This window comes from Quercus lobata, chromosome 4, assembly GCF_001633185.2.
Source record: "Quercus lobata isolate SW786 chromosome 4, ValleyOak3.0 Primary Assembly, whole genome shotgun sequence".
NCBI classification, from domain to species: Eukaryota; Viridiplantae; Streptophyta; class Magnoliopsida; order Fagales; family Fagaceae; genus Quercus; species Quercus lobata.
Window position 1 is genome coordinate 43916260 of NC_044907.1, and position 12557 is coordinate 43928816.

Below are 12557 nucleotides of genomic sequence, written 5' to 3' on the forward strand. Positions count from 1 at the left end.
ATATATATATATATATTTATAAAATCAAAATTGAGAGAAAATATAATTTAAATTCTAAATTGGATAGTTAATTTTGCATCATGTATCTTATCTAAAATTTTAAATTTTTGTGCATGCATTAACACCTAACACGGAAGTTAGAAAACCACAATAATCAAGTTCATTCACCTAAGCAAAAACATTTTACTTGCACACTATAAAAATCCATACCATCCCATTCATTGTTCATATAAGCATAAACATACAACCTTCCAGAAATATTCAGCCACATTTTCCACAAAAAAAAAAAAAAAAAATCCTACGCCTTCACCACTTAAAAGTTAAAACTAACACAAACTTTCACTCTCGCATAGATCTTTACATTTAACTTTCATCTATTTCTCAAATGCATAATCTTTTCTCTGATTTTTTGAAGGCATTGAAGGTAGTCTCTCTCTATCTCCCTTGCTTTCATATTCTTATGTTTCCCCCAATTTGAGCTGCAATTTGTGCAATCGTTTTTTTTTTTTTAGTGGTATGACGAAGATCAAAAAAGCAGAGTCTCCATTAACAAAACAAATCACACACTCCTAAGAAAATGTGAGTAAACGTTTTCCTTTCTTTTTGTGAAAATTTTGTTTTTGAATTATATATAAATAATAATTAAAAAAACATTATGAAGCAGGCAATTATCACTTAGAAAATAAGCAAGCAAAAAAAGAAAAAGAAAAAGTGCTTCACAATATCAAAAATTAAGAATTAATAATTTTAAAAAAAAAAAACAATATGGACAATTTACATTTTCTACCTAATAATATTCTTACAAGATTTTTTAAAGAGTTAACAAAAAATAAGTATAACTATATATCAATAGTATTTAAATTATATATATAGAAATTATACTATGCACCTCAATGTGTATTTTTTAAGTATATCCATGCATATGCATGGGGTTATAGGTTAGAACCATAAAATTCGAATCATCTGTATTTTCTAAGAAAGTTTGCTAAATCATAAATTAGAACCATCATTTGTAACTTAAAATCTCTGAATTTATACATCTAATCTACCAAACAATACCTACTAAATAATAAAGCACAATCTTTCTTGTCCAAAGCATATTTTATGTCACTGTAATGACACTGAACCATACTCATGTGGAACCGCACAATAATAATAAAAAATAAAAGTAAACCATCCACTGATCACACATCACATTCCTCCCAGAAATCAATTATACGAATTCTATCAAACTATACTCATCTAAGCTAGAAGATAGACAATACAAACAGCATTTCATATACGCCCAACGTACAATCCACCTATACACACAAACCACTCTTATACCAATTATTTATAAGCAATTACAAATAAAGCCCCAGTTGATAAGCCATATCATATAAGGTTTGCTGGTCTGCTCGACTGAAATTGTAAAAAAATTACATAATGCTAAGTTTTGTTAATAAAATTTTCTGGTTAATAATATAAATTTAGACTTAACTAAGCCTTTTAAACACGAATAAACTCATGATTAATAATAAAAAAATAAAAAATAAAATAAAATAAACCAATAGTAACACTTAACTAATAAAATGCAATTTTTTTTTCATTGTTATAACGAAGCACGAACTCAAACAATGATTCATCTCGGGTTTTTGAGTGGTCGCGCTTGCAGTTGAGAGAAGTTGACTTCAAAAACCTTGTCCTCGCCCTGTAATGGTTGAATTGCGTATTGCTCTTTCATTCATGCAATTGCATGCCTGTCAGTTTGATGCCATTAGCCGAAACATTTAGGCTTAAATGCTTTTCCTTATCCATATTGCCTTCCACCTTGTCAATGGAATTTCCATAATAAGAAGACTACTGATCGCCTGAACGGTCGTAATACCTCACCTAGCCTTCCATTAGCATTAGGCCTTTCTTCCCTAAGTGCCTTCGGGCCGGACGGCTTTGTTTGCCCCAGCTTGGCGAATCGCACCCCCGCGCAACGACATTGTTTGCGTGCCCCTCAGAGCACTTTTTTCAATTCCGAAGGCTAGCGTCTCCTGATAACACTCTATCACCTTAATCCATTCTTTTGTTGAGGGTCTGGCACTTATTCCGGCCCTCAGATCAGAACAAAACTAGTGGATTCTCTTTCGCCTATCGGCCGGCTTTAAGCAACCTTCGATTTCTTGCTGAGATCCCAAGTCTCCAAGTGGGCCCTCTTGGCCACCCGCGATCTCACTCGAATTACGGGGACCTACACATATTAGTATAGTATACCGGGGTCCTTGGCCAGAACCACACGTGCAAGTTTCCCTGCATGTGGCTCGTCCGTGCTTTCCGAGGCACTACCTGTGACTCAGTATGGGAGAAGGGGGCGAAATCGCACGGGTTACGTACTAGTTTGTAATTAAAATGTGAAAAGACTTGAGAGCCGAGGCGGCTATTCCATTTCTACAACATAATTATGATCAAAGTTGTGCAATTTCTACTATTAAACACTCTTTGTCTCAATGTGAAAGAAGTCCGGACTTGCATTGCACCTATTGCTTGGTTCTCTCTCTATTTCAGAAATTTCATTTTCATTATCAAAATGCAAAGCACCAAACAGAAAGTAAAGCTTGAATTTCAGGTTTGTAACTGTAATTTTCTATTTATCAGAGACTTCTATACGGACCTGTAAAGCTTACCTGTTATGGCTTCTTGAGAAACATCACTATCATCATAGAAACAAATTCTGAGAATTGGGTTTTTCATTTTTATTTACTTATTGAACCAGATTTCAGGGTTTGATTGCAAATTCGCTTTACAAACAAAGAAAAATCTAGAATTGTAAATGGCTTATAGTAAATATATGAAGCAATGAAATTTGAGTACTGGGCTATTTAAATTTTATTGATTTGAAGTTGAATGCTTTATTTTATTTTACTTTTAGGTTTCAGTGTATTTTGAAGTATCAGATATATTAATAGAAAATCTGAGGTGTTACTTAGTATTAGGTTTTTGGTTGCAAGTTCTAAGGGTGTGGATAAGTTGCTTATCTGAGAATTCAAGTTTAAGAATTGTGATAGAGTAGTTTGACTCTGTATAATATCATTACTAGAACGAAATCATTGGAGTGTCGAACTTAGAATTGAATTTTGGGTTTTAGAGGGAAGGAGTGGTGGTTTGAAACTAGTTTGAGTATTCTTTTTGGTGGCTTTGATTTCTATGCATTTATTGTAAGTAAAAGATGTATAGCAATTTTAAGGAGCACGCGATAGAGTATGTGAAGCAGGCAGTTCATGAGGAGGATGCCAGAAACTATAGCAAAGCATTTCTGCTCTATATGAATGCATTAGAGTACTTTAGGACTCATTTGAAGTATGAGAAGAATCCAAAGATTAAGGAAGCGATTACTAAAAAATGTATGGAATATTTGAAGAGGGCAGAGGAGATAAGGGCCATTCTCAATAATGGGAGGAGTGGGCCTGCCCCCAGTGGTGATGCAATAGTTGCTAGCCAACCAAAGACAAAGTCGAAGGGAGGAGTGGGGAAAGATGCGGAGGATCCTGAGCAAGCAAAGCTTAGGGCTAGCCTTGATTCTGTGATAATCAAGGAGAAAACAAACGAGAAGTGGAGTGATCATGCAGCCGAGCTTGAGAGTGCCAAACAGGCATTGCAAAAGGCTGTAATACTTCCTGTGAAGTTTCTCTAGTTTTTTGTTGGTTAGTTCCTCAATCATTATTTTTAAGTTTTGGGTTAATTTGCTTTTTAGTTTTATTGTTGAATCTTGGCATGCTTTCAATGTGAATAAGCTTCATTTGGTTTATGGTGACACTTGATACCTCTGAATATTGACAAATATGCCAATGGTACCATAAATTCAAGTTAATCAGTTAGTTGAGATTGTATCCTCTAGTTAGTCGCGGAGTTAGGAATTTTTTCTAAAGGAGTCAAGTTAAATATAATAAAAATTTTAAGAAAAAAGAATTACAATTAAAAAAAATATGCTTTTCATAAATTAACTTTCACCACATATTTAAAAAATTTTGTAGCTCTTACCTCTAGTGTTACTATTTCAAGCTATGCTATAGAGAATATTTTTCACAGCAATTGAATGATTAATAAAATTTTCTACCATACATGAGTTACAAGGGTTTAGCATTCACTACTTTGTCATAACCTCATACTTATACCATTCCTTGATGTGAGTTAGATGCTTGACCACAAAATTTGTGTTTGGGTAAGATTTCAAAAATAAAAATAAAATAAGAAGAGGGAAATAAATTATATTTGACACATGACATGAGCACTAAACAGTTGATATGATTTCGACATCTAATTGCTTATTGCTACCCTTTTGACAACATCCATTACCTCAAATTATCGAGTCATGTTAGAATGGCTAGCCAAGCTAACCAAGTGATGGCATCATTTGTTATGGGGTTTTTTTTTGGCTAAATGGTCATTTCTTATGGTTAGCTAGGTAAGCAAATTACTTATCTACAACCATTGAACAGAATAAATAAGACGAATATGGCTAGCCCAATAATCAACCTTCTCTCTAGGGTGTGACCCCCTATTATTTGTCTTCACAGTTGGGTTAAAGATTTTCAAATCCCTCTATTTAGCGTTGTCCACTCTATTATTTTTGTGATTAGACACTTAGTTAGCCCCACTCGATAATATACACATCACCTAAAATTATGTGTTACTTTGTGGACAATACGTATGAAATTATGGATATTATGTGAAATGTAAGAATATTTTCTGAATTTCGTTTCATTTTGTTTTACAATGTTTGATTGTAGTCATAGCTTAGTTCTTTTATCAAAGATTTTACAATTTTTAGAATTTTTCCTATTGTCGAAGATATGTCATTGATTGGATTGTCCACAGGTCAGTTTTCGACTCAACCCAAACTCGACCCACTCGAGTCGGATGGAACAAGAATAGGCCCGCAACTAACCGCTAACCACCCCGAGTTGAGTCAGCTGAGTTCAAATGAGCGAGCAATTGGTTCAATCGAGTTCATTGATGAGCGACAACGGGCGGAGGAGAAGATCTATCTTCGTCAATCTAAGTTGAAGGCCAACTAGATCTAACTAAATATCGCCAGATTTGAGTAGATTGGAGCCCAATCTAACCAAGAATAGTCGAATTTGAGTAGATCTAAGTCAGATCTAACCAAATGTCACTAGATTTAAGCAAATCTGAGCGAAGGAGGAGAGTAGATCTTGGCCAGATTTGAGTGAATTTAAACAATTATCACCGGATCTGAGTGAAGGAAGACCAAATGTGGCCAGATCAGAGTTGAGGAGCGCTAAACTGTCATCGGATCTAGGTAATTTTGGCCTTTTTTTTAGTGTTTGTTAGTTGGATCAAGTGGCTCGGGTTTTAGAGGCCGAAACCTACCACTCGACCTGTCGGAGTTAGGTTTCAGAGGGTTAAGACGTCACCGACTGTGAGAAGTGTCAAATTTGGCCGTGACAAGTTGGTTCCAGTTGGGTTGATCAATTTGGCTGGGTCTCCGTGTTGCTTGGACAGCCCTAGTCACTAAGATAACATCGATGAGTAAGAGGAACTAAACCAGCTTATTAGTCATCCAGAAGGGCTACAATATGTAGATTAGTCTTTGGAGCTAGAAGTCTATTATAGTGGTAAAGGCAAGTCAAAGTTTATGCTGGCAAGGAAAATTCTATTAAGAAAGTGCTATAGTAGAACCCTGGTTAAGGAAATGTTGCTGAAGGCGTTGTAATCTTGGCATTGAGATAAGTCAGTGAGGTTGATCATTGAAAAAGTCATTGTCGTCTGGTTTCAAACATGAGACAAACAAGATGAGAATGTGTCAGTGTATGAGCGTTGACCATGGTCTATTCAGAAATCTCACATGATCATCAAAAACTGGATCCTGAATAAAGTGTCCACGTTTATTTATTGGTGCACTATTAAAAAAAAAAAAAAAACTCCCCTCCACGTTTCTATCAAATTTAAAAATAAAACAACTTCTTTTTTATAAGGATTACCAACAAAATGAGATTTAATTAATGATCAGAAGTGTTACGTCCACAACATTTTCACAATAAATCATAGGTATGTAGTTGTTATTGATTCAAATTTGAACCTAACACTAAAATTACTTTTTTGCTCCAACAATAACAATCAGCAACAACCTGCCACTTAGAATTTGTTGTAAAATGTTATGAAAATATTGTGGACATATTATTTTTATTAACTAATACATATCAGTGAATTATTTTAGTGCAAACCAACCAATCTACAGAGAGAGAGAGAGAGAGAAGTGTAGGTGCTGGGTGTGAGTTTTGGGATTTTCCCGCGGGAGTTATAAGTCTGTCATAGGGGAGAAATAAAAAAAGAAAAAGAAATATACGGAGTGTTAAAATTTCACTGTTAAGTAGGTGGACAATTGTTTAAATTTTAAAAGGTTTCAAACATCTCAATAACAAACAGTTACTACATTAGAGAAAGCATATATAGAATTGTACACAATTCTTGAAAATTTTTGTACATTAAATCTACCAAATCATTTACTTTCGTTGAAAATTATGTACATTGAATGTGCAAAATTGGTTACATTCATTTCAAAATTGTGTATATTTAAAGTATATAATTGGGTATATTTGTTTGAAAAATTATGTATGTAAAATCTACAAAATTAAATATATTCTTCGAAAAATTGTGTACATTGATTTTATATATAGAATTGTACACATTCTTTGAAAAATGTATACATTGAATATACATAATTGTTTACATTTTTTTTTTTAAATTGTGTAAGTTATACAGAATTGTATATATTTTTTGAAAATGTGTATGTTGAATGTACAAAATTGTGTATATATTCTTTTTTTAAAATGTTTAAATGTACTTTTTTTGAAATTGTGAATTTAAAGAATTTATTACACTTTTTTGAAAAAATTTGTTAGTTAAATGTATAAAATTGTGAACAATTTTTGATAAATTCTGTACATTGTTTGAAAATTTTGTACATAGTTTAAATAATTTGTATGTTGTATGAACATAATTTTGTATATTCTTTGAAAACTATTTACTTTTTTTTTTTAGCCTGAAAATTTTGTACTTTGAATGCACATAACTGAATATATTGATTAAAAAAATTATATATTAAATGTATAAAATTGTGTGCATTACATATGTAGAATTGTCTACATTCTTCAATTATATATACACATTGATCGTACAAAATTGTTTACATTTTTTTTATTTTAAAAAAAAAAAAGGTGTACGATTGAATGTAACCAATTATGAACTATCAGTACATATATAAATAGTATTAGACTTATTGCTCACCGAAAACAACTCTTTATCATTTCACCATATCTGGACGTGATCATAAAAGTACATACCAGCGTCCATTTTCACATCTAGATGTGATCATAACAATATCAAAATCTTCATCTTTCTTTTGTCTCTATGAAAAACGGCGTCCATTTTCATATCATTTGTTGACTTTTGCCGAGACTTGTAACACGCTTTCTCACTGGCCATTCTGTCAAGGAAGCCATTTTGGACCAAAACATATTCCATTGTGTTTTCAGAAAGGCCGTTCTCTAAGGGTCAACTCTTTATTTTTTACCTGAGGGAAGAAGCAAGGCAGGTCGAACTGGCCATACAAGAAACTGAGGACGGGGACAACTTTAGGTTTTATATTTAAATGCTTCAGCTTCATACATAAAAAATAATAATAATAATAATTAAATGATAAATCTAGATCGATCTAAAAAAACGTGGATATAGAACGCGTTTTTAGTAGTGATCACACGAGGAGGAATGGGAATGAAGTTATTATATTTAAATCCTCGACACCTGGCTATCTGTAGAGCTCTTAAGGACTTTTCTTATCACAATCTCGACAGATCCTTGACAGCTGGTGGATCGAACGGGAAAGTTCCTGTCCCCTCGATAGCTTCTCAACACTTGGTGGATCGATTGACCCTCATCTCTTATGTCTGACATTTTTGTACCTCAACACTTGCTTGACACCTGTATTTGTCAACGGCAAAATGCTTGACACCTAGCTTGACACCTTTCTCGACACCTCTCAACACCTCATTTGTCAAGCTTTACTGAGGTTCTATATATAGGTTCTGTGCGATCCATTCTTCATTTCTGTCAATCTCTCTCTCGATACCTTTGTCTCCTCTCCTCCCAAAACATCTTCTCTCACTCCAAACCTCTACCAAAGTGATTTCAAGCTTTTTCAAGGCTTTTTCTACACTTTGTAAGTTTCTTCTCCTTCATTTACATGCATTTCATGTTTTAAAACCTAGGATTTGGGGTTTTTGAGAAATTTTGGGGTTTTTCAAAATTGATGAGTTATTATTGAAATTTTGGGATGGGTTTTCACTTGAATGAGTTTAAAATCTCATGCATTGCATCACATTAGCATAATAACAGTATTATCATGCATTTAGATGTTTGCAAATTGATTGTATGCTGGTAGGATTGGATTGGGCTGAGCCCATGATGCAATTTCTTTTGTATATCACATGTTCATGCATTCATCATGCATACGTACTTGCTTTTCAATATACTTGTTATATTTGAATTGCTTTGGAGCTTTTCTGATTGTCTTTCTTTCTCTCCCCCCCTCTTTCTATTTACGTTAGTTGTGTCTATGGCACCTAAGCATAAGTCAACTCCATCCCAGAACCCTTTGCATTCTAGGACGTCGTCTTCTTCTAATCCTACTCCTTCTCATATTCGGTTCTGTGATGAGGATGCCCGAAAGAACTTATCGGAGAACTTTTTTTGTCGAGGTGTTCATTCAGAACACCGAGTCATTTTGGCGGACTTCGCCGACACTGACCTTCCCACTGTCACTCACAGTCGGGAATGGAAGTCACTGTGTGACGTCCCAGTCACTTGTTCGACCGTGCTGATCTAGGAGTTTTACTCCAACATCAATGGTTTCGATTTTTCAGTACCTCTCTTTTCTACTCGCATTAGAGGTACGCGCATTGTATTCACACCGCAGCTTGTTGCGGATGTGCTTCATGTTCCAAGGTAAAGCATCCTAACTACTTCGGTTGTAAGCATCTGTGGATTGTGTCCGAAAACAAGATGATTTTCGCTTTCTGTGAGCATCCTGTAGATTGGGGTGATCGTCAGTTCACACCATGTCGGCCTTTTGCTAAAGGTCCTAGATTCATGAACATGATGATGACTTTTGTCTTATACCCACTCTCTCACTATAACCCTATCATAGAGCCTCGTGCTCGATTTTTACTTTTTTTATTAGAGCACCTCATTATAGATTTTCCTTCACATTTCATTCTTTCTATCTTAGATGTGTATAGGGATACGACTACCCATGATAAGCTCATTTTCTCTTCGACTATCACGCGGATTCTATGCCACTTTTCTGTTCATTTTCCCTTTTCTGACCATTTTCCTGTCATGTGTGTCATAGACTACGCTATCGTTAAATGTAGCGAGGCGTAGTTTCGGTCTCGATAGTCGGATTCAGCAGCTTCTCCTTCCCATTCTACTCCGTCTCATTCTGCTCCATCCACATCCGCTCCCTCTTCTTCTTCGGGCGATGTGACTCTAGGAGACATCATGGTGCAACTGTAGTGCATGGATGCTTAACTTAATACACTCTATACGGAGTTGTATCAAGTGAATGTTCGTGTCAGTCGTATTGTATGGCGACAGGCGACCATGGGTGGTTATGCTCCCGAGACTTCTCTTCCACCACCTCTTCCAGTGGCTTCTGAGTCTGAGGATGATGATGATGATGATGGTGATGACAATGATGCTTTGGATGATGATGATGGAGATGCTAGCTCTACCGATGATATGTCTACTTGACACTCTTACCCTTTGTCACTCGTGACAAAAAGGGGAAGTAGTTTTGGATATGAGAGTAGTTATTCTTAGGGGGAGAGTTAGTATAGGACATTTTATTAGGGGGAGTGTTGATATCTGAGGGATGTAGTGAGGATTACATGTATCTTTTTCTTTTCTCTATTTTAGATACATTTATTCTTGTATATAGGTCTTGTGACCATTTTGACACACATTGTACTTATCTTCTTTATATATGTTGATGTATGTTTCTTTTACCTACCCTTACATGTGTTGTTTTTTTTCTCTCTTTATGCACATGCTTCTTATTATGTGTATGCAATCTATTATTTCTGTTTCACACAAAGATGCATTGATGAGTTTTGTTTAAAAGTTTTTCAGAAATACAGGTTGTCAAAGTCTTCTTGCCATAAACTCTCTTCTTGCAAAATTTTTCAAAAGTTTGTGTTATGATAGATTTTATTGTCTTCAACAAGTGACTATGAGTTAAGTGATTTATGATTTCTCTCATATGTTCATTTGTTTGTTGTGGTTTTTTCACGGATTGCCAAAGGGGGGATTATTAGGACATATGTGATTCACTTATTAGGAACATATGTCACTATTTTATGTAATTGGCTTATCCTTTGACAAAACGTACTTTACTTGTATTTGGGTAGATCTAAGATGTATTTCATACTTCAAGAAACTGTGTTTCAAGATCAAGTGTTGAAGACATGCAAGTCTGTTCAAGATTCAAGCTGAAGAAGTTCTGTTCATTAAAGCTCGACAGCTAGCTATCTATCGAGCTTAAGAAGCTATTCCAGTCCCGAGGCTCGACAGCTGCTCGATAGCACCTCGACAGACAGCTATCTGTCGAGCTTTATGAAAAACAAAATTTTAGTTATGTTTTGACTCTAATCCATGATTATGTGTTTGGGCCTTCTTTTGTTTTAACCCTAAACATATAAAAGGATTATTTTAAGAGCCGCCAAAGTGTACATAAGTTGTATAAGTATTGAGCAAAGTTTGGTCAAGTAATTTGTAACTGGAGACAAAGTTTTGCTCTACTTCATCATTCTTGTGAAGAAGTTGCTGTGTATGTGCACTGTAGGGTTTTGTGACTAAGCATCTTCTTGATCTTCATTATTAGGATGAACTGAAGAACTTTGCAGCCAACAACCTTCTCAAGTTGGTGATTGAAGTCGCGTACTGAGATCCACGCATTGGTTAGTCATGTACTTGGAAGCTGTGCATTGAAAAGGGAAATTGTCACTACAGAACAAGTCCAATTGGGTATTAGGATAAGGGTTCAACTGTAGGTTGGTATAAGGTACTGGGATTTCTTTATTTGTAACCGCTTGTTTTGATAATAGTGGAATTTTAGGAGTGGTGATCTGAAAATCACCCAGTGGGGTTTTTGCCATTAGGTATTCCCCATTTGTAAACAAATCACGGTGTCATTTATTTTCCGCTACATAATTAGTTTATTGGTGATTTATTTGTGCTACCACGCGTTTGCATTTTAATTAACTTAATTAATTCACTTAGCTAAATTAATTGGTTAATTTATCACAAGGGGTCAATTCGTTTTTGGCCTATCATATATGTATATATATTAGAATCAATAGTTCTGAGTGGATGGATTTAAATCCCAAATGTCTTCATTCTAAATACAAAGAAGTGCTAACTAGTTGAGTTATAAGGTTCTTGAAGGTTTGAAATAAACTGTGAGCTTGAGATAGTTCAAAATGGACTTGAACTAGTTGTAAAGTTTATATTTTTAGGTTGGCAACCATGCACAAATGTATCATTTTAGAACTTAGTTTATCTAGTTGATTAGTGTTGAAATTATCTTTAGAACAAGACAAATGAAGTTTAGAACAAATAAAGACTCAAGTAATCAGAAAAGTGGACTATTGAAGACTGCTTTTCGATTGTAGGCTTGACTAATCAAGACCCACTTATCTCGATTGATTGAGATTCACGCAGATTGTGGATCTAGTTTTCTACTTAGCTGTTTAATCTAGGGTTTTGATGGATCTTAGTTATATACAAATACAAACCCTAGAGCACATTTTTGTACATTCAAGGGGGCAGTGTTCTCTACACAAATCTAGAGGTTTAGTTATGCATTTAGAACTACGAATACAACTAGGAGTGTCACGAGGCTAGTTTCAAAAAATTAACAAATATTACACGTTTATTTTGTAGCAAAAAGAAAACCTATGTTTGTATTTTATATATATAATTTTTATTTTCAAAATCTAATATATAAGTGGATAAAGCAATTTGAAAATTAACAAGAAAGTGGCCCTAGTTTTTAGGTAATGTTTTAATGGGAGTTAGTGTTATATTTTTACAGGATTGTCCTTTAATTTTGTCTCTACTTAAACATAGGGATATATGGACATTTTTTAACCAAAAAAAGAGAATCCCAAACAAAGGAAGCTCCTTAAATAATAGTATAGATATTAGAAAATTAAAAAAAAAAATGAAGTCTTCCAATTTTATTTTTCTTCATCATCATTTTTTCTTTTTCTTTTTACATGAGATTAATTGGCCACTTCTGCTGCAAGGTATATGCATTCCACTAGCTCATGACACCAACCAAATTCCTATAAGCGTCCAAAAATTAGAGATGGAAAATGTGATCAAGCAAGAAATATCAGATTAGGTAAATTGTTGTCAATATTCCTCTTCTTTTTTTTTTTTCTTTTTTTTTTTTTCAATAGGAATTTTGGTCTGTCACAATAAAAATAATATTTTGGAAAACTTTA

The 12557-nt window shown here is 34.4% G+C and overlaps 1 protein-coding gene across 1 annotated transcript; it reads left to right on the forward strand.

Annotated features, from left to right (window-relative positions):
* Nucleotides 1–2958: 2958 nt before the first annotated feature.
* LOC115985269 (protein SUPPRESSOR OF K(+) TRANSPORT GROWTH DEFECT 1-like) lies at nucleotides 2959–3661 on the forward strand. Its single transcript, XM_031108231.1, has one exon. The coding sequence runs from the start codon at nucleotides 3197–3199 to the stop codon at nucleotides 3659–3661; it is 465 nt and encodes a 154-aa protein (XP_030964091.1). The 5' UTR covers nucleotides 2959–3196.
* Nucleotides 3662–12557: the final 8896 nt, after the last annotated feature.

Bases quoted from the DNA above. Each gene is read 5' to 3' on its own strand.
- LOC115985269 (XM_031108231.1), top strand. From the start codon at position 3,197: ATGTATAGCAATTTTAAGGAGCACGCGATAGAGTATGTGAAGCAGGCA.